At 37.9% G+C, this 21,305-nt stretch overlaps 1 protein-coding gene across 1 annotated transcript in view; it reads right to left on the bottom strand.

Annotated features, from left to right (window-relative positions):
• The window catches only part of Pka-C3 (Protein kinase, cAMP-dependent, catalytic subunit 3), a 308,108-nt gene that overhangs the window by 263,349 nt on the left and 23,454 nt on the right, over nt 1–21,305 (bottom strand). The window contains exons 2-3 of the mRNA XM_089104449.1: nt 15,361–15,529; nt 1,608–1,717 (exon numbers count right to left, since the gene is read on the bottom strand). Of these exons, the coding sequence (XP_088960575.1) occupies nt 1,608–1,717; nt 15,361–15,529 (279 nt within the window). The remainder of the gene's footprint in view (nt 1–1,607; nt 1,718–15,360; nt 15,530–21,305) is intronic.

Below are 21,305 nucleotides of genomic sequence, written 5' to 3'. Positions count from 1 at the left end.
CCAGCGCCCAACACTAAGTGGCGCATCTTATTAGGTTTAATTTTGTAAGGTCGACCATTTAAATTTCAATACCTAACAAAATTGAGGGGAGGGATTTTACGTATTCTAGCCAACTAGGTGGCTAATATGAATGAGAGAATATTTATGCAATCTTTAAATTAGCCAACCAGTTGGCTATTAGATCTTACTTATATATAAATTTCAGCCTGAATTAGCCGTACTTTTCTTATTAAGGTAAGTACGTTAATACAGCTATCATGCGATTAAAAAGTATTTATTTTCATATCACCCAGATCAAACGTGAAGTAGCGTATTTTATTAGGTTCAGTTTTAGTAGACATTAAATAAGTTTAGTCTTGCTGAATTTTAATGGGGCCCACTTTGTCTCAACTCATTATGTAGATGTCGGGGGGATCTAAATATAAAAAACAAAATTACAGCCATTATATAGCAAGGAAGTAGATATTTACGCATTTCAGACAGGCTTGAACTTCATAAATCCTATTCTTGGCGGCTAAACCACTGAACAGAAAACGGCTATTTGTATCTCAAAAATAAGTATAACCCATCGAATCTAGTTAAGCCCATTTTGCCCTCTACCAGGTACCTAACGTCAAAACAAAAAATTCTTCTTAAAATGTCTACATAGCCAATTTCTTATTTTTCACATTGACCTACCTAGCTTACAAAAATAGACTATAGATTGTTGCTGCAAACCTAAATATTACTACTGCTACTATTAACAACTTGTCGAAGAAAAAAGTTCCTTGAAACCACCATAACTGCATGAAATTCTCTTTCACTTCAGCCAATTCAAAGCTTAACTCTTTAGTACCTCGTATGAAATCCCTACTTCCTCAAAATCTTCTCTTATATCCGCTTCTCAAAATCCCTAAGTCTTCTCAATAGCATCTTCCTACCCCATTCGAGGATGTCCTCCTTCTAGTTAGCCCCAGCTGGGTTGCAAAAAGGTATCATTCTTTATTTGCGAACCGTGGCCAAACTGTCTTAAACCTTTGATTCATTATAGACCGAGTTGCAGGGATCGAACCAGATTTATCGTGCCATATCTTTTTTTATGCATTCCCTCAAATGTCTTTGTAGCTTTGGTGAAGGGTCAATAGGATTAGTTGGACGGGTCTGCAAAATAAAACTGAAACTAACAAAATTGATATAAAATATGTATCTCCATTCTTAACTCTCTTTATTCCAAATGGCCCTTCCCAAAAGAATTTCTAAACTTATATGGGTACTTACGTATAATCCAGAACACACTTAAAAAGTGAAGTTAGGTTAATCATAATGAAATATACCAAAATGTGATGAAAATACAATACTTTAGAAACAGAATCATGGAAACTACGATAATGAATTATGGAAATCAGATTGCCCAGAACGCATTATATTAAATACCTAACCTAACCCCTTCTATATATTAAATATTCAATTAAAATATACATACATCGTAGTTGATTTCACGAAAGAACAAGGTAGTTATAATCGAATGCGGGAGAAAAACCGGTTCACTCAGATCAAACAAAGCAAACTTCTTGAGTGTGTTCTGGATAATACGTAAGTACCCTTATATGAAGTAAAAATTGTTATACCTGTTAAACTGCTAAATCTCCCAGCACTTCGTAAATATGAAAAAAGTTCCCCACCGCAGACATAGTCGAAAAGCATATACAAGAAACTAGAATCATGATACGTCCACACCCTGAAAACAAAACAAATTAAAGTTTATTGCCATGATACATTACAATACACTATTCCTCCTTGTCCTGTATACAAAACAGCAGGCAAACAATACCAAGGGACTTTGGATCATTAACTTTTGCATAAATGATTTATCTTTCTTCATTTCAAATTTGTTTAAGTATTTTGTATTGTTGTTCTTAAGATGATTACGCTACATTTTAACTATGAAAGAGCTGTCAGAGATGACTTGACATTAGGCCTCCAAGAAATTACAAATGTTGGTTTAATTAATTTCTGTTCGTTTTATATTAACATAGTCTTTTCAGGGAAAAAGGAAATAATACTTTAAATCTTTTTTGTTTTTTTAAGACTTTATAGTTTGGCCTCCTATTTGTATGCCGGAGAAAAATCTTCAGCAATTTCTAACAAATACAACCTTTTAAAAATCTGGACACAAATATTAGTGTTTAATTTAGTTTCATACCTCCTCTAGTTGACCTGAAATGGAAAACTTGATACCATTTGCAGAAAAATCTGTTTACTTTCTTTGATAGCTTGGATACACTTACGACACTTTGATTTTGTTAAGTTTTAAGAGCAGAAGTAGCCCAGAAAGTTTGTACATGATACCCTCAGCCGTTCTTGGGATACTGCTGAGATGCCTTATTGGGAATTAGCATTAACACAGTGCATTTCGATACAATCTTAAGGCAACATTTAGTTTTTAAACATAATGGGGAAATGAGAGGGTGGGCGTGAGAGGGGGATTAGTTGCCATCCAATCACTTTCGACTATTAAAAAGGGCATTAGCCCTTTCTATTTTCAATCAAATGAGCCCTTTTCAAAGTCCCCACGACAACTCCTTCGATACGAAGTGCCCTGGTCTAAACAACAACAACAACAAAAATAATACATTATACCCACATTGGATGTGTTTGGGGAAATGGTGGGCGTGAGAGGGGCGCTCGTCGCTCTCCCATCATTTTTAGCTATTAAAAAAGGCACTATCCCTTTCCATTTCCGATCAATTGAGCCTTATTAATGTGACTTCAGCACCACTTTCAACAAGAACCCTTACATACCCTACGAGCATAAATTACCCCGATTTCACTGTGGGCTGGGGGGGGGTCACCTTCACACCCATAATTGCCAAGAATTTTCAGAAATGTTTTAAAAATTGGCTATCTAAAAATGTTTATTGTATGTGTTTGGGGGAATGGAGGCCGTGAGAGGGGGCTTAGTTACCCTCCAAACACTTTCGACTATTAAAGAGGGCACTAGCCCAGGAACGTACGCAGGGGGGGGGGGGGGGGTCCGGGCCCGCCCCCCCCCCAAAAAAAAAATCTCACGATTATTTTTCATTTTCCCATAATTTTCTGATTTTTCTCACAGAATAATGGGTTTGAAGGATTTGGCCCCCCCCCGAAAAAAATTTCCCCCCCCCCCGAAACAAATTCCTGCGTACGTGCCTGCACTATCCCTCTCAATTTCCAATTGAATGAGCCCCTTTTGAAGTTTTTACGACAACTCTATCAAAAACCTTATATGCACCCAGGTTATAACTTAACAATCTTTGCCCTGGGGGTTCTGGGGGGTTTGTCATCCTTAAATACGTAATTTCCAGAACTTTCCAGTACGTTGAACAAAATGGCTATCTATTAACTTTGATTGAATGTCCTTAGGGAAATGGTGGACGTGAGAGGGGGGTTAGGTACTCTCCACTCACTTTCGACTATTAAAAAGGGCAATTTCAATTTCCAGTCAAATGAGCCCTTTTTGAAATTTCTACAACAACTTTCTATATAAACCTTATATACCGCCAGGGCATAACTTGATAACTCTGAGGGAGTTATCATCCTAAAAGACCTAACTTCCAGAACTTTCAACTACGTTGAACAAAATGGATATCTCAAAATTTTGATTGGATGTGTTTGGGAAAATGGTGGGCGTGAGAGGGGCGTTAGTCTATCTCCAATCATTTTCAACTATTATAAAAGGCAATAGCCCTTTCAATTTCCAATTGAATGAGCCCTTTTGAAGTTTCTACAACAACGCTTTCAAAAAAAACCTTATGTGCCCCCGGGGCATAACTTACAACCCTTGCCCTAAGGGCTGTGAGGGGGGAGGGGTTGTTATCCTTAAAGACCTAATTTCCAAAACTTTCAACTACGTTGAATAAAATGGCTATAAAAAATTTTGATTGTATATATTTGAGGAAAAGGTGGCCGTGAGAGGGGGGTTAGTTGTTCTCAAATCACTTTTAACTATTAAAAAGGGTACTAGCCCTTTGAATTTCCAACCAAATGAGCCTAATTTCAAGTTTCTATGACAAAGATTTCAATAAAAACTTTATATGCCCCCAGGACATAACTTATAACCCTTGCCCTGAAGACTGTGGGGGAAGTGTCTTGTTCAAAGGTATAGTTTTTGGAAATTCAAAGGGCTAGTGCCCTTTTTAATAGTCGAAAGTGATAGGAACTTTAAACTGCGTGGAACAAAATGGCTATCTCAAAATTTTGATTGGATATGTTTGGGGAAATTGTGGGCGTGGAAGGGGTGTTAGTTGCCTTCCGATCACTTTTGACTATTAAATAGGGCACTAGCCATTCCAATTTCCAATCGAATGAGCTCTTTTTAAAGTCTCAACGACAACGTGTTATATACAAACCTTATGCGCCCCCTGGGCATAACTTACAACCCTTGCCCCAAGGGCTGTGGGGGGGGGGGGGGGGTTGTCACCCTTAAATACCTAATTCCCAAAACTTTCAACTACGTTGAACAAAATCGCTATCTAAAAATTTTGATTGGATATGTTTGGGGAAAAGGTGGGTGTGAGAGGGGGTTAGTTGCCCTCCAATCACTTTAGACTATTAAAAAGGGCCCTAGCCCTTTGAATTTCCTATCGAATTATCCTTTTTTGAAGTTTTTATCACATCACTTTCTATTAGAACCTAAAATGCCCCCAGGGCATAACTTACAACCCTTGCCCTGAAGGCTGTGGGGGAGTGTCCTCCTCAAAACATAATTTCTATCTGGAAATCAACTACGTTGCCTTCCAATCACTTTCTACTATTAAAAAGGGCACAAGCCACTCCAATTTCCAATTGAATGAGTCCTTTTCGAAGTTTCTACGGCAACTGCTTCGATACGAAGTGCCCTGCTCTAAAGGAAAAAATAGTAAATAATACATTGTGCCAACATCGTTCTTATATACCCCCAGGGCATAACTTAAAACCCTTGCCCTGAGGGTTGTGGGGGAGTGTCCACCTCAAAAACATATTTTCTATATGGAAGTCAACTACGCTGAACAAAAATCACTATCTCAGAATTTTGATTGGATGTGTTTGGGGGAATGATTGGCGTGGGGGGGGGGCTAGTTGCCCTCCAATCACTTTAGACTATTAAAAAGGGCATTGCGCACTCCAATATCCAATCGAATAAACCTTTTTCGAAGTTTCTACGACAACTCCTTCGATACGAAGTGCCCTGGTGTAAGACCACGAAAAAATAAACAATACATTGTGCCCACCATGAAAAAAGTAAATAAGACATTGTGCCCAATCATAGGCAGCGCTATTGCGCTGCCTATGATTTCATTAGATTCTAGATGCGGTCCATCGTGTGGTTTCTGGATTCTTAACAAGTACCGAAATGTTTTTTTGTTTTTTTGGTCTGTGTGTTAACGTTGGGATTCAAACCGAAAAGGAGTTGTTCACACTGTTCACAGTCCAAATCCGTAACTAGCAATGTGCAATGAGTATAATGGGGGGTTTGCATTGCTACATTCCAACTTGCGTTAGGGAACATAAGCGTGTAAGCTGGTTTCAAATTTGCTGATTATTTCTAGCTGATGTTATTTCTAGATGACCATAAATAAGGTTATATACATAATCTAAGTAATGCAAGTTAAAAGTGGTTTATGTGAAATCCCCATAAAAGGACAATAACATTTTGATAAATGTTAACAACGGGACTTTATTAACGCCGAAAGCCAACATGGCGACCGCCAGGGTGACAAGATGATATATATTTAGCAGTAGAAACCGTCAGAGGTACAGGGTGGTTTTTAAGTCTTCCGCCATAAGCATCACGTGGGTGCTAACACTGTCAATTTCGTTTGAATCGAGGCAATGTCTCAAGATTTACCATCAATATGCCTCTAGCAGACGTGATGGTTGAAATAAATCCATAGAAATACGGACCAAACATAAATATCAAAGGTTACCTCAATAATAACCTCGCACACCGTTGATAAGAGGATTCTCACTCAAAATCGTGTCCGATAAAAATCCCTTAGTGGGATCTTTAACAGGAGCGAATCCCCAGCATTTTTATTGGGGGGGGGGGGAATAGGGGTCCATATCTGGATAGTCAAAGGGCACGAGATGTATAAGAAAATTTCTCCACATTATTGGGGGGGGGGCGACTGTCCCCCCCTCTTTTCCACCCCCAAACGACGCCCCCCCTTTCCACCCCCAAACCACTCCCCTGATCTTTAAAGAACTATAAATATGAAAATGTGGACATTTCAGCCTAGAAACACAATTTTTACAAAATTAGAACTTCCTAGTATTGAGGAAAATCCTCCAATCCCTCTACTAGGGCCTTGGCATTCGCCTTCATGCAACTTGAGCTTTTTCCTGCAACGAGAAAGACATCGTCCTGAACCCCCGCTCAATTCTTGTTTTTGTATATATCGTTTTAACCTTTTTCTTCACTCATTTCTCGGTGTCCTCGAGGCAAAAGCAACTCAAGTCTATTATCAAAATATTTGTCAAATAAATCTATATTTTTCGAAATACCATAACGAATAGAACAAAATCGACTAATTTTTAATTGTTAAAGGTGTTCTTTTGTAAGGGTTTTCTGTCACCCTTTTAAAATGATGGTGGACCATGAACTGCCAATGAACGAGCCCCTGCATCCAAGTTCAGCTGTAGTTATTTCTATAGCTTAAAAACAATTCCTTTATCTTAATTAAAATTTAACTTAAAAAAGTAAACGAGAAGGACTTCAAGAGAATGAGATACTAGGATGGCCGAGCTTACAAACTCTCCTGGGCACGTATTTGCCGATAATAATTGAGAAAGATGGGATCCGCAGGCCCATCTTCCCTCCCTCGGTGCCCAGGTTTGAAATGATATGCAGTTTTTTTGTTTTTTTTTCAGTTGATGGCTGACTGTCCAAATAAATCTGGCTAAAAACTAACTCAACTCACTGAAAAAGAAAAATAGACCCACAGCAAAAAAAAAGCAGACGCACACAATCTGAAAGAGGAGAAGACAAATAGGCTACTTTGGTAGCCGGCAAAAAAGGTGATTGGAGTAAAAAAAAGAGGTATGTGACTAGGCAGATAATTTCCTTATTTTATTACAATAAAGATTGTTGATCTTTGGCCGAATAAAGAAAACATATGGGGATTCTAAGGTTCTTGTCGAATCTTTGATGAAAGGACAAGTAAACATAAGAAGACGTATGGAGGGGATTCAGGGGATGCATATTCGTTAGCTCCTGACAAAATAAATTGGTTAAGACCTTTACATCCCCAAAAAAAACACGTAATAAAAATAAGCCTTGCTCATCAATTATCTCCAATTTATATGGTAAACTATAGCAAAAACTAACTGAGTTGAGTGGGCCTGGGTTTTAGATAGTTCTCAACTTGTCTTAAATTGGGGAGCAGTACTAGATCAAATTGCCAATGAAAATATATTAATTTAATCCTTAAATACATCTGTCATACATGCGATCTAAATAAGCAATTTCTATATTGTTTGCGATTTCTCTAGAAATCTATTTAATTGCAAAATTTTTAACTAGCTCGGATATAGTGACAATATACTAGGCCTAATGCAAAAATAAAAGAACTTCAACAAAATACGTATAAAGGAGCTTAACTCAGAAATAAGTCTGTTTCGTAGGATACAGTTTTACTCAGATAAAATTTTTATTTCCATAAAAGTTGTCATTTTTTTAATAATATTTATTATTTCGCTTGTCCCTGTTATGTATTAAAGATGTTTTTTGTTTTTTTAATCAGCATTTCAATATTGAGCATTCCATAAGAGTCTAGCTAGAAAAAGAAATATCTTCGAATTTCTGAAGTGTAATCGAGTAACATTATCATTGCGTCACCTCAAGTTAACCTCCGAGAAAAAAAAAGCTTGACCACACCATTTTTTGAAATCCAGAGAAATCACTAACAGATTTTTTACCTAAAAAAAAAGTTGGATTACCTTTTTTTGTATTCATCTTTTCTATTTTTTATTATTTTGGGCTGTAGAGCAGAAAAACCGCTTTTACTAAAAGCAGGAAAATAGGCACATTTACGAAGAAAACGTTCTGTAGACTAACATAGTCAAGACTATTTCATACCCCCCCCCCCAAAAAAAAATATAGAACATTAAATCTGCCTACTTTTAGAAATGTTAACGTTGAATTTAAAGATGCTTAAACCTTCAAATAATAAATTTAAATTATGCCCAATGTGTGCTTGTTTTTTATATTGCTATTGGTGCTGAGTAGCACCGCTAGTATTTAATTCCTATTGCAAGTGCTCCATAAGAAAATTTTTCTAGTGGGAAGGGACAGGGCAAGTAGTAACAGGAGTGTTGTTTTAACATGATTTCATTGAAAGCATTTCTAGTTGCGCTATTCTCTAAATGTCTTCTTCAGGGTCATATCCAGAATGTTTATAAGGGGGAAGGGGGGCTATTTTCATTCAGGGGGGGGGACAAAAAATTTACAAAATGCAACGGAAATTTGTTTAAATATATTTTTGTTATTTCCTTACGATTCGGACAAAAATTTGGGACACGGGGTTCAAACCTGGTACCCCCCCCCCCTGGATACGGTCCTGTCTTCTTATTTGCCAGAGCGGGCTGTCCCTCCCTGGTCATGGTGGCGCCAATGCGCCCACGTTCAAAAAGTCAAAGATCCTTATTATTCAGTTCTTTATTTTGTTTGATTGGTACATTGCACATGTGGGATATTTAGCTATGAGATTATAATAGATGGACATAATATATTCAACCTTGGAATACAAAAAAAGTGGTAATGACAATGGCAATTATGGTGATACATAGATGTGAAGCGAATATATTGACAATAATTCCTTCCAGATACTAATTCCGAGATATTTAAGTGACACTACTCTCGTTTAGATGAACCAGAATTTTGAAGATTTGTCATAGTTAAAAAGGGTGGTGAATCAGGCACGTACGCAGGAATTTGTTTCGGGGGGCGGGGGCGAATCCTTCAAATTCCTTATTCTGTGAGAAGTATCAGGAAATGATGGGAAATTAAAAAAAAAATTGTGAGATTTTGCGGGGGCAGTCCCGGAAGCCCCCCCCCCTGCGTACGTGCCAGTGGTGGATAATAATTACAAAGATCCAGAGGAAAACCCCGATTTACTCTTCAATAAATATAAAGCATCCATCCCTAAAGAAATTGTAAAAAACCTGGGGAAAAGTTCGAAAATACGAATAATTGGGCAAACAATTCACTTGCTTATTTTTTTCATTCACTCTGAGACCTATAAAAACCATCGGAAGCCTCTTCCCCTAAAATAAAGGGCTTAATTCAGGGATGGACCGGCCTGAGGATAAACGGTAAATTGCAAAACTACCATGGAAATGTTTGTCTGAAAGGCGTCTGAATGGAAGTTAATAAGATTTTGCTTTGTTTTGTTTTTTTAATGATTTTCAGGGTTTTTTTACGGGGGTAAATTGGAGGATTCTGTTATATGGGAAGGAATTTAATCCTTCTACAAATCTATAATCTATGCTTTATTACACCTAATCAAGTAAATTTTTAGAAATTCGAATATACTTTTTTCTGGATCTACATGAGAGGAAGTGTTCCTGGATGGATTATAGTCCTGCTTATTCCCCATTCCTCAGGTATGTCCACTACCTTGAGATCAAGTTGTCTTTAAAAGAAAGAGAGATCTGGTCTTCCGAGACAATCCGATCCCAGATCATAGAATATCTTAGAAGAGAAGATCTGATCACAGATTAGGAGGGAAAGAGTCTAGTCCTTTCAAAAATGTTGTACTAGCCTAAGCATATACATTTTCATAACTTCTAATTAGCTCTTCGGGTTTTCATGTATGGGGGGTCGTTAGATGGACCCTAGTTCTACCTGTTTCCCACTAATCATGTATTTCCACAGCCCTAAGATCAAGATATCTTTTGGAAGGGAAGACTTGGTCTTCCAGAAGATCCTATCAGAGATCCAAAAGAATATCTGAAAGAAGACAATCTGATCGCAGATAATGTGGGAGGGAGTCTAACAGTGACGTGATTTCGTCAAAATCCAGGGGGAGGGGGCAAATTTTCAGTTGATTTTCCCAAGTCAAGTGAAAACTACTGTGAAAAAGGAAAAAAAAAGCCGTACATAAAGGTTTATTAATGGAAACTGATCTGTTTTTGTGGATGTTTGAATGGTGTAGGCTTATCTTAGTTTTGCCAAGATTTTTGAAGACAATAAATTTCAGCAGGGAGGGGGAGGTAAACACGGAGTGGGTGGGGCAGTTTCCCCCCTGCATCGTAACAAATTACGCCCCTGGAGTCTGATGCTTCAAAAATGTGCTTTCCCTTAAGTATAAACATTTTCAGATATTCAAATATGGAGACGGAGGGTTCATGGTTGGAGCTCAATCCTCCCTTATCTCTATCACTACAGTATTTCTACTACCATAAGCAATTCAAAATCAAGTTGCCTTTGAAAAAAGCGAAAAGACTTTGCTCCCTTTTCCGTCCCTGCTACGCACCAGCGAGCAGAATTAAGAGCGAAAGGCTTGATCTTGTTATTGTTGGCTTAGGCTATATGACTCATTAAATTCCATAAGAGGAAAGTGCTACGATTAACACCAGTAAAAAATTAATTTCTTGTCAAGAGTACAAAGTTAAACGACCATATCATTTTGATGTCCGTATAGTTCATTGAGCTTTTGCGTTTTAATTTTTTCTTGTCATAAAAGCACTTTGGCAAGATTCACCTTTTGATATGACATGACACAACGCAATAACGACTAACAATTCAGCAATATTACAATTTCATTTTTATGACGATGTTCCATAGAAATAGATATTCAAAGAAGGTGGTATGAATGCATTTTTAAAATTATTTGACAAATAAAAAGTAATTATTCACTCCGCAAACTTATATATAAGCGAAAAACGGTTATGTTAAAGCGGAGTTTCTTAAGGTTTCGTTGCATGCACCTCTCTACGGTAATGTGATGAGCAATTACATTTTTGCATACGCAAAATAAATTCGCATATAATTAGTCACATTGGAATACCTTTTACATAATAATAACAGCAAACTCTGAAATTCCTAGACATGTTTCCGTGACATGCAAAGGGTCCACAGACCCAGTTAAGGAATACCCTAGCAGAGACAAGAAAGGGCCTGGGCTTGAGTTTTGTACACGAACCTGATTAGTTGAGTAATAGACTCACTTATTTTGCTATTTTTTCTCTTTGAATCAAGGATTAAATTCTTTACAAAAAATATTTGTAATCAGATATTATTTAATTATAAATTTCTTCTTAAATTCATAAGATATAACATGTGTAGTTGTGTAATGGTATACATTCAAGCACTTCAGAGGCACTAATTTACGAAAATGTAGGGGGGGGGGCAAAGCTTTCCAATTCTTTAAAGGCAAAGATATAAAAAAAGGGTAGGCTATTTTCCGAAATTTATGGGCAAATGTTATTTTTTGTTAATGAAAATACTAAAACAGTGTTTTTCATATTATAGGGGGAGGGTCATTTACACCTCTTCCAATTGGCGTTAATGAAGTACTTATGTTTTAATGTTTACCAGTTTTTTTGGTACTGTGCTAAAATCCAGGACACACGAAAGAAGCATCGGAATCTCAAGGTCGCTATTAACAAACAGGTTTCCACTGCATAGTGAGATATTGCTCACTCCGTGACAAAGACTCAAACTTTAGTTTTTTTGGGGTTAGGGGGACTAAAAGGTAGCTAGGTTAAGTTAGGCTAGATTAGGTTACGTATTTAACATATGCTATGCTTTACCCACACCCCCCCCCCCCTAATGTGCCAATATATAGCCCAAATTTGTTCATAAAGTATTATATTTTCATCCAATTTTGTTGTATTTCAATAGCATTAACCAAACTTCACTTCTCGCATGTGTCCTGGATTTTAGAACAGTAACATTTTTGACGAAAATTTGTTTCATGATCTATTCTCTTTCCATGGGGATTAGCTTTCTTTTGAATTTTATTATATCCGTTTATTTATGTGCTCTTTAAGTGCAACAAGTAACTTCTTCAGGAAACTACTCAATGCCATCTGATACCGCTGACTTACTTAACTTTCAACGACAGCTAGAGGAAAATCCCTCTTCTCCCATATTCTTAGACGACTTTACTAGTTTTTCAGCCCACCCAGCAAACATTAATAAAAAAATTGAATCTGAAAAACAACGAGGACCCTCAGAGCAACAAAGCCTCCCCCCCCAAAAAAAAAGAACGTCCGTAATGAAGCTGTTGATTTTGAACAATTCCTGAGTTGTTAATCTACATATGTTTTATTGCGTTTGTCAAGGTCAAGGATTCAGTTCTAGACTATTTTCATGCAAAATAGGCTTTCATGTAAAAATCTACATTGAAGTTTTATCAACTGAAGCTTTAAAGTTGATGCAACAAGCAGGCTGAGCTCTGTATCACATTCAGGGTTGCCAACTTTTTGGTCAATGAATATGTCCCTTGAGTATCCAAAAATGTGTCCTTTTTAGCCAAATTATGTCCATAGTTTATCTATAATATGTCCATAATATGTCCATCTTGAAATCTCGGAAACTGGTTTTTTATGACTTGTAAACCTCTTTCCAAGTAGTCAGTTAACATCAAATATAATGAAAACGAAAAAGATTCATTTAGTGCATCCATAAGAAATGAACTATTGGGAAAGCAAAAAGTCATAAAAACATGTAAACAGTAAAAAACTAATTTTCGGAGCTTAAGGCTCATCTTCCTACGAGAGTTCCGCTTGTCAGGTATGGTTGGCATTAGGGTCAGCATTTTCACTTCATTTGGTAGCTTTTTGCCAATCAGAGCATTTCTTGCGCATGTCATAAGGTACAATCCAGGAGTCAAGCGACGTTGCGGTGCGCGTCTTGCCCTTCAACCAGGGGAGTGACAACCCTAAAGGCATAATTACTGGACCTTTGAACAATGCTGAACAAAATAGATGTCTACAAATTCCGATTGGATGCTGGTTTTTGGAACTGATAGGCACGGGGGGGGGGAGGGTGCCCTCAAATCACTTTTGACTCTTATAAATGGCATTAAAGTTCAATCAAATGAGCCCCATCTGAAGTTTATACGACTACCCATTCCATAAAACCTTATATGTCCCTGGGGCATAAATTACAACCCTTGTCCTCGGGCCCTTAAGGGTTGTGTAAACGCTGAGAGCATTGTTATATGTTCTTTGGACTATTTTTAACAAAGTTTCTCTCACAAAATTTGTGTTGGATGCATCTAGGGAAAAGAATCCGTGTGTGGAGGGGGTGGCTCCACCCTTCTCCCTCACGGTTGGAGGGGGGGGGGCTTACTCCAAGGGTGGCAAGGCCCTTTTGTTTCAAGAATCGTTCTTTAAAAAAATTGGGCAAAAGTTTGAATATTAGCGTAGAGTGGGGGGTACTGAGGAGGGAGTAGCCCCGTCATATAAGGAATAATTTCTGTACGTTTTAAGTTTTAATGTCACTCCTTCCTTTCGGTAGAAAAAAGTAGTTTTTGTATTTATTTCTGATCATTTTTCAGATAATCCCAGGAAATCCACCCCCTCTGTGGAAAATTTCCCCACGAAAAATTCCTCCAATGCAAAATTCTTCAGCAGGGAAATTACTCCCAGACAATTCCATCCATGATGTGAATCCTTACCAGAAAATTTTTTGCTTGCGATTCTGCCTGGAAAATACTCCTTACCATACTTTTATTTGAAGAAAGACTTGTATTAATTTAGTTTATGGTCATTTTTAAGGTCATTGGTGAATGTCCCTGTTTGGAAAATACTCCGCCGCACCCCCGGGAAAGTTTATCCCCCAGAAACTTTCCATGAACAATTTTTCCTGGTGATAATTCACCCATGGAAATTTCTCCTGTGGAAAATCCCCCTCGCCAAAAAAAAGGTCCCAAGAGAATTCCAACTCCGCTGAAAACTTCCCCCTGAGAGTTCCCTCAGAGTGTCTCTACATGTACAATGGGATCAACAACGAGAAAAAAGACAAATAACAAACGTTCTGTATACAAGTTCTGGTAAATTCTCGCTGAATCTGATGGCATGATTTCTATTAAAATTCTTTGACTTTTATGGGGTGTTTTTCACCTTTTTCGAAAATTTGGCAAATTTTCTCAGGCCCACTAATGGATAGCACTATACTTAAAAAATATTATATATTTGGAATCTTGTGCTAATTTTTTGGTACATCTATTGATATTAAAATTGATTCCAGATCATCAATAATCTAATTTTTTTTCTTTTGCTAACTTTTCATTTTCAGTTCGTAATACTTGATAAACAAATAGATGTTTTTGCCTTACCATTGGAAGCCGTGAAACGATTTTTATCGAAAAAGCTGCCTGCTTGTCTATTATTTTGACTGTAGCGTAAAAGCAAGGAGAAATAAAATCGTTTATAGATGAAAGAATACAAAATTGTAAAGAATTTCAAGAGTATTTGCAAATAGTTGTCTGCAGGAAAGAGCAAGCAAATCCGAAAAATAATAACGTTTGTAAAAAAAATAACGTCATTAAAAAATTAGTAGAAAATAAGTAGTTAAGTAAATTTAGTGCTAAAGAAGTAGTTTTAATACCGATTTGGTGAAAAATGACATTTTTTTTTTTTACAAAAATATGTATCTAGCGGGGAAACATTCTATTTTTTGTCATAAAGTTGCAAAATATGTCCCTTTTATGTCCCAAATTTCTAAAATATGTCCCTTTTTTGCCCTATTATGTCATTGTGTCCAGGCACACAGGAATATGTCCTTTGGACATAAAATATGTCCAGTTGGCAACCCTGATCACATTGCCACTTGTGTCATCCGGGTACGGCCCGGAAGAACCAGGACCCAATTATAGCTTTCAGAAAAGGGAAGAAGACAGTTACGTCATTTCGTCAAAATCCTAGGAGAGGGGAGCAGAGGAGTTGGAGCCAACTTTCCCAAATCAAGTAAAAATGACAGTGAAAACTGAAATAAGAGCCATATGGTACCATAAAGGCAAAAATATACTGAGAAAACTGACCCGTTTCCGTGGATGCTTGAGTTATGCAGGCTTATCTCAGTTCTGACAAGATTTTTGAAGAAACTAAATTTAGGCTGGGGAGAAAACTAGTGCTTGGGGGGCTAGGGTCTGGAAGGGGCGGTTGTCCCCTGCCTTATAGGAAATTACGCCCCTGGAAGAAAAGACTTACAAGAAATATAAAATTATGATGATTTTTGGACATTACATACACCTTCCTCGGGGGCTGTTTCCAGGGGAATCGGCTTCATTTTCTAAAGTACAAATGTTCCCTGGTGCAATAGACACCAAGCTTCTAGTTTACGGTGTTTATTCAAAACAGATCAAGGCATTTTTAGGTGACCCAATCATTCTTTTAAGATTCGATACTTACATATTTACAATAAATGGATGGTTAACACTTTGTAAGATCTCCTTTTCGTTTTGAACATGTTGCACTTGTTTTAATCTGATCACATCTGCAATGGCAAGAATTTTGAGAGCCCAATAGCATCGGGTCGACCTTTCTCGGCACAGAACTACTCGACCAAATGTCCCAGTTCCTAAAAGAAAAAGTTGCTGCATAATGATTTGCGTAGAGATTATGTTTCTAACGTAAAATACATGCCCAAAAGGCTGGTTCAAAGGAGCCCGCCCCCCCCCCAAAAAAAAAAAAGAAATAGCACTAAAATATTAATCTGCTTGAGAAGCTGGATAATTTAGTATTTAAAGTGAAAATGGAATATTCTTGCTTGAACTAATTAGGCAGAAACTTACGCAACCATATTTGTCTTAAAAAAACATGAAAATAAGAAAATATTTTTTTATGAAAAATACATCTGTATGCAGTTATGCAGTTTTTGACAGTGGCGGTTGCCAAATAACGAAAAAAGAAACATGGATGAAAAGTCAACAAAAGAACAAAAACTATGGCACGAAACAACTTAAGAAGGTGTATCTTTCCTTTGTCTTTGGGAATCAGCAGGTTGCTAATGTTTAAATTTTTACAGAAAAAGTGTTTGTCAAATTTAACAAATTTGTTTCGCTTATTTATTTTCACATATTAAAGCGACGAGACTGACCAAATAGGGACACTACCGCAAAAACTTCATAATTTTGAAACTACCAGAAGAAAACCATCGTTTTTTTTTGTAATATTACTTCTGTTTTTATTTTGCTCACCAATAAAAATACAAAATATATATACGAGTTTTTCAGAACGACTTTTTACAAACTCTAGAGGAAAAATCTTCAAAAATCACAGATCAAAGTGATTTTACGGTAAAGAAAAGTTATGATGCTTTCCAAAATAAAAGTGTCCTTTTGGTTGCCAAACTGGCATACAGTGTCATACTGCGTACACAATAAAAAAAAGGAAAATATACAAACATAGGTATTTATTCTTTATTTATATTTTTAATCCTGTAGGAACCTTCTTATTCCTTTATTCCTACTCCCCATCCTGGTTTCAGCAAATCATCACATTTTCAGTCTTCGAGGAATTTTGGAATTCTTCCCCAACAGCATAGACCAGTGATTCTCAAGGTGGTCCAGATGGACCCCCAATAGATCAGGGGAGACTTGACAGGGGTCTACGTTGGTCTGACAAAAAATAGGGGTTCACAATTCGAAAACAGGGGTCGACAAAAATTTATCTGGTTTAGATAGTGAAGAACTAATATGTTGGCTTGTCTTCCCCTACCAATGTAGGCAGGTAGCCTAATATTTAAAGAAGCTCTGCGACTGTTACTTGTAAAAACGGCAGCCGTAGTTTAATGTGTTATTCACCAACAACACCTAGTAGCGAAGAATTGGAGGGATAGATTGCGCCAATTGCTTCAATCTGAGATTAACGCAGTCAACCGAATAAGAAGTAATGCATTGAATATGCGTTTTTTGCCCAATTGTGTGATGAACCCTTACAATGATTGTCCTTACATAGTGAAGTACGATGGTTGTCGAAAGGTGTATGTTTAAAAATATCTCACTTAATTTTGAATCAGTGTTAGAGTTTCTTGAAATTAAAATCTAGATTAGAAAAAACCTAATCAATTTAAAAGCAGACATCACGTATTTGACCTAACCTACAATTACACGGAGGAACTTTAATAAAAACAAAAAACAAAAACAAAGAGTCTAATGTCAGCTTTTCTCGGAAAACTGAAATTTATGAAGTAAGATATAAGTCGGCACAAATTTGATGAAGATATTCAGAAGCCTGTTTAGCATTTAATTGCCCTGCATGATGACTAAGAAATTAGATTTGAGCATATTCCGACGATGGAAAAACAACCATGGATCATAAATCCATTTCATGAAAAGAAGTGGAGAATGAAATACTTACTACAAGAGAAGTTACTCGAGCTTAGCACTAATGAAAAGCTAGAATTTAAAAGATGGTATCAAACATTTTGGCTGCAGGCAGAAGCACCCAAAAAGCATAATGGACGGCAGAAGGGTGGTAAAGCTTTTGAAAGCTTTTCCCTTGTCATATTTTGTCTAAAAATACTTTTAATTTCATTACAAACCGTAAAAAAAGCAAACTGAATCAAAGGCAACGCTGTAGCGTTGCCTATAGTAAAGGCAATACGGCTCCAATGTTTTATTATTATTTTTTTCCCCAGAGGAACTTCATATGGAAGGGGTCGTCGTAGAAACTTCAAAGTGGGCTCATTCGATTGGAAATCGAGAGTTCTAGTGCCCTTTTTAATAGTCGAAAGTGACTGGAGGGCAGCTAGCCCCCCCCCCCCACACACACATCATTCCCCCAAATACATCCAATCAAAATTTTGAGATAGCCATTTTGTTCAGCGTAGTTGATTACCACATTGAAAATATATTTTTGAGGAGGACACTCCCACAAAACCCTCAGGCTAAGGGTTTTAAGTTATGCCCTGGGGGCATATAAGGTTTTTTATAGAAGGCGTTGTCGTAGAAACTTCAAAACAGGCTCATTCAATTGGAAATTCGAAGGGCTAGTACCCTTTTTAATAGTCGAAAGTAATTGGAGGGCAACTAGACCCCCCCCCACAACGCGCATCATTTCCCCAAACCCATCCAATCAAAAAATTGAGATAGCCATTTTGTTCAGCGTAGTTGATTTTCAGATAGAAAATGTGTTTTTGAGGAGGACACTCCCCCACAGCCCTCAGGGCAAGGGTTGTAAGTTATGCCCTGGGGGCATATAAGGTTTTGTAGAAGGCGTTGTCGTAGAAACTTCAAAAAAGGCTCATTCGATTGGAAATTCAAAGGGATAGTACCCTTTTTAATAGTCAAAAGTGCTTGGAGGGCAACCACCCCCCGCGCCCATCATTCCACCAAACACATCCAATCAAAATTTTAAGATGGCTATTTTGTTCAGCGTAGTTGATTTCCACACAGAAAATTTGTTTTTGAGGAGGACACTCCCCCACAACCCTCAGGGCAAGGGTTTTAAGTTATGCCCTGGGGGCATATAAGGTTTTGATAGAAGGCATTGTCATAGAAACTTCAAAAAAGCTCAATCGGTTCGCAATTAAAAGGGCTAGTGCCCTTTTTAATAGCTAAAAGTGATTGGAGGGCAATTAGCCCCCCCCACGCCCATCATTCCCCCACACACCGCCAATCAAAATTTTGTGATCGCCATTTGGTTCAGCGTAGTTGACTTCCAGGTAGAAAATATATTTTTGACGAGGACAATCCCCCACAACCCTAAGGGCAAGGGTTTTAAGTTATTACCTGGGGGAATATAAAGTTTTTATAGAAGGCGTTGTCGTAGAAATTTCCAAAAAGGCTCATTCAATTGGAAATTCAAAGGGCTATTGCCCTTTTTAATATTCGAAATTGATTGGAGGGCAAATAGCCCCCCCCCCCCAAGCCCATAATTACCCCAAACACATCCAATAAAAATTTTGAGATAGCCATTTTATTCAGCGTAGTTGATTTCCAGATAGAAAATATGTTTTTGAGGAGGACACTCCCCCACAACCCTCAAAGCAAGCGTTTTAAGTTATACCCCGGGGGCATACAAGGTTTTTATAGAAAGCGGTGTCGTAGAAACTTCAAAAAAGGCTCATTCGATTGGAAATTCAAAGGGCTAGTGCCCTTTTGATTAGTCCAAAGTGATTTGAGGGCAACTAACCCCCCTCTCACGCCCACCTTTTCCCCATACACATCCAATCAAAATTTTGGGACAGCCATTTTATTAAACTTAGTTTTAAGTTCTGGAAATTAGGTCTTTGAGAATAACAACTCCCCCACAACCCCCAGGGTAAGGGTTTCAAGTTATGCCCTGGGGGCATATAAGGTTTTCTAGAACGTGTTGTCGAGGAAACTTCAAAAAAGGCTCATTCCACTGGAAATTCAAAGGGACAGTGCCCTTTTTAATAGTCGAAAGTAATTGGAGGGCAACTAGCCCCCCCCCATCAGTCCCCCAAACACATCCAATCAAAATTTTAAGATGGCCATTTTGTTCAGCGTAGTTGATTTCCACATAGAAAATATGTTTGTGAGGAGGACACTCCCCCACAATCCAGGGAAAGGGTTTTAAGTTATGCCCTGGGGCCATATTAGGTTTTTACAGAAGGCATTGTCATAGAAACTTCAAAATAACTCATTCGATTGGAAATTCAAAGGGCTAGTGCCCTTTTTAATAGTCAAAAGTGATTGGAGGGCAACTAGACCCCCCCCCACCACGCGCATCATTTCCCCAAACCCATCCAATCAAAAAATTTAGATAGACATTTTGTTCAGCGTAGTTTATTTTCAGATAGAAAATTTGTTTTTGAGGAGGACACTCCCCCACAACCCTCAGGACAAGGGTTTTAAGTTATGCCCTGGGGGCATATAAGGTTTTCTAGAAGGCGTTGTCGTAGAAACTTCAAAAAAGGCTCATTCGATTGGAAATTCAAAGGGTTAGTAACCTTTTTAATAGTCGAAAGTGATTGGAGGGCAACCACCCCCCCCCCCCCGCCCATCATTCCACCAAACACATCCAATCAAAATTTTAAGATGGCTATTTTGTTCAGCGTAGTTGATTTCCACACAGAAAATATGTTTTAGAGGAGGACACTCCCCCACAACCCTCAGGGCAAGGGTTTTAAGTTATGCCCTGGGGGCATATAAGGTTTTGATAGAAGGCATTGTCATAGAAACTTCAAAAAAGCTCAATCGGTTCGCAATTAAAAGGGCTAGTGCCCTTTTTAATAGCTAAAAGTGATTGGAGGGCAATTAGCCCCCCCCCCCACGCCCATCATTCCCCCAAACACATCTAATCAAAATTTTGAGTTATGCCCTGGGGGCATATAAGGTTTTCTAGAAGGCGTTGTCGTAGAAACTTCAAAAAAGGCTCATTCGATTGGAAATTCAAAGGGATAGTAACCTTTTTAATAGTCGAAAGTGATTGGAGGGCAACCACCCCCCCCGCGCCCATCATTCCCCCAAACACATCCAATCAAAATTTTTAGATGGCTATTTTGTTCAGCGTAGGTGATTTCCACACAGAAAATATTTTTTTGAGGAGGACACTCCCCCACAACCCACAGGGCAAGGGTTTTAAGTTATGCCCTGGGGGCATATAAGGTTTTGATAGAAGGCATTGTCATAGAAACTTCAAAAAAGCTCAATCGGTTCGCAATTAAAAGGGCTAGTGCCCTTTTTAATAGCTAAAAGTGATTGGAGGGCAACTAGCCCCCCCCACGCCCATCATTCCCCCAAACACATCCAATCAAAACTTTAAGCCAAAATTTAGGTTCAACGTAGTTTATTTCCAGATAGAAAATATGTTTTTGAGGAAGACACTCCCCTAAAGCCAACGTAGAAAGGATTTTCAGTTACGAATTGGTGGCATATAAGATTTTTTTATAAGGCATTGTCGCATAAAATTCAAAAAAGGCTCTTTCGATTGGAAATTCAAAGGGCTATTTCCCTTTTTGATTTTCGAAAGTTTTTGGAGGGCAAAATGCCCCCCCCCCCCCAAGCCCATCATTCCCCCAAACACATCCAATAAAAATTTTGAGATAGCCATTTTATTCAGCGTATTTGATTTCCAGATAGAAAATATGTTTTTGAGGAGGACACTCCCCCACAACCCTCAAAGCAAGCGTTTTAAGTTATACCCCGGGGGCATACAAGGTTTTTATAGAAAGCGTTGTCGTAGAAACGTCAAAAAAGGCTCATTCGATTGGAAATTCAAAGGGCTAGTGCCCTTTTGATTAGTCCAAAGTGATTTGAGGGCAACTAACCCCCTCTCACGCCCACCTTTTCCCCATACACATCCAATCAAAATTTTGGGACAGCCATTTTATTAAACTTAGTTTTAAGTTCTGGAAATTAGGTCTTTGAGAATAACAACTCCCCCAC

Source organism: Artemia sp. Qi Xiang Cuo, chromosome 18 (assembly GCF_049724085.1).
Source record: "Artemia sp. Qi Xiang Cuo chromosome 18, ASM4972408v1, whole genome shotgun sequence".
In the NCBI taxonomy this organism is placed as follows: Eukaryota; Metazoa; Arthropoda; class Branchiopoda; order Anostraca; family Artemiidae; genus Artemia; species Artemia sp. Qi Xiang Cuo.
The sequence above is the reverse complement of the archived record's forward strand: the minus strand, read 5'-3'. Positions and strand labels throughout refer to the sequence as shown.